At 39.5% G+C, this 1,400-nt stretch overlaps 1 protein-coding gene across 6 annotated transcripts in view; it reads right to left on the bottom strand.

Annotated features, from left to right (window-relative positions):
* Positions 1–1,029, bottom strand: part of LOC108691109 (shootin-1) — a 14,989-nt gene extending 13,960 nt beyond the window's left edge. The window contains exon 1 of one of the 6 annotated variants that reach the window (XM_018198752.1): positions 832–1,029. In XM_018198752.1, coding sequence (XP_018054241.1) covers positions 832–850 — 19 coding nt within the window. In that variant the 5' untranslated portion in view covers positions 851–1,029. The other 5 variants (XM_018198755.1, XM_018198758.1, XM_018198756.1 and 2 more) reach the window with 5 other exon arrangements.
* Between the last annotated feature and the right edge of the window lie 371 nt (positions 1,030–1,400).

Below are 1,400 nucleotides of genomic sequence, written 5' to 3'. Positions count from 1 at the left end.
TATATATATATTATTTTGTAACATTTTGTAACAGAATACATTTATTTCGTTTAATATCTCTTGTTTATTGTCAATTTAGTCAATTTTCTTTTTCTGCTAGAAAAATTTCGGTTTACTTTCTGTAAAATTAAAAGTGTCTACCTCTTTATTGTAACAAAACGAATATCGAATGTCGCAAAGTATTTTTGCAGTAATAAAATTCCGCAAACGCACACGCAATATTCATACGTGCGATTTTAGATCTAATTAAATGCAGAGTGTGCAATTTTCGTTTTCTTTTTTATACCAATCGCACAATAAAGTCTGCTTTGGACTCAGTTGAACTTCTTGTACGGTTCATTTCTCCTCTTTTTCTGTTTGGGTTAAAAGAAAAAAATGAACGATGCAAGTGTTTAGTTTAAAAAAAAAGAGCCTCTACTGCAATGACTAACTTGCGCGCGCGATTGCGGAATAATTTGAAACAAAAACCGTATATGATTTTAATTGTCAATTACGTCGTGTATGTGCGATGTAATGGACTTTGGAGTTGTACGTCAGGTTATGTGTTCAGGTTAAGCACCGAGGTCCTTTCACTTTACCTGTTTTACATCAAAGAACAACGTACGGCCCGTTTGTTATACGCGAAACACTTAGATTTCATTCAAAAAAACACAGAATTCAGATTCATGTCCATACGACTCACTCATTCGTTTCACAAGTTATGCCGTTGCAGACGAATAATCGCAAATGATCACTCCTCTCGAAATCACGCGGTTCCTCCGAATTGATTCGCGAAGTTGATCGACACGAAAATCGCACGATCGAGACGGTGAGATAAATTTTTTTTCTTACGAGCGACAGATGGTTGCATTCACTTTGTTCGTTGCACTCTTACCCACGTGAGGTCGAAAGTGTCAGTTTCTTTCTTTCTTCCCTCGCTCTCGCGATGGATTCAGCACTTTAAGTACCGCACGGTTGGACTCGGGTTGTGAAACGGGCCAGAAACTCATGCGTACGTTCTCTCCAGCGCGCATCCACGAGCGTACTGACTTCGTGCGTGCCTCGTTGTAACGTTACATTATCTCGTGGCACCGCAGAGACTATACGCGAAAGAGAATGTGGGAGAGCGTCGTTTTCTTTAAGGAAAACCGAGTGCGCACGCACTCACACACATGCACAGCGTGCTACGCGGTAACCTTCGACGTAACGTTGTTCGATGCTGAAGGTTTTATCGCAATTTGGATAACGGATTAGCATTAAGGATATCGAACCTCCTTGAAAGAAGTTACGTCGCCTTGGGAGGGGAAATAATGATAAACTTCGGCGTTGAAATATTCTCTCGAAAGAAGTATATATGTGTAAGATTGATAATGTGCGAAAAGTAATGACGTAGCAAAAAACGGTTTAAAAAATTAGCTAGA

The sequence above is a fragment of the Atta colombica genome, unplaced genomic scaffold (assembly GCF_001594045.1).
Source record: "Atta colombica isolate Treedump-2 unplaced genomic scaffold, Acol1.0 scaffold39, whole genome shotgun sequence".
NCBI lineage: Eukaryota > Metazoa > Arthropoda > Insecta > Hymenoptera > Formicidae > Atta > Atta colombica.
Note: the sequence above shows the minus strand (reverse complement) of the source record. Positions and strands in the feature narration are given on the sequence as shown.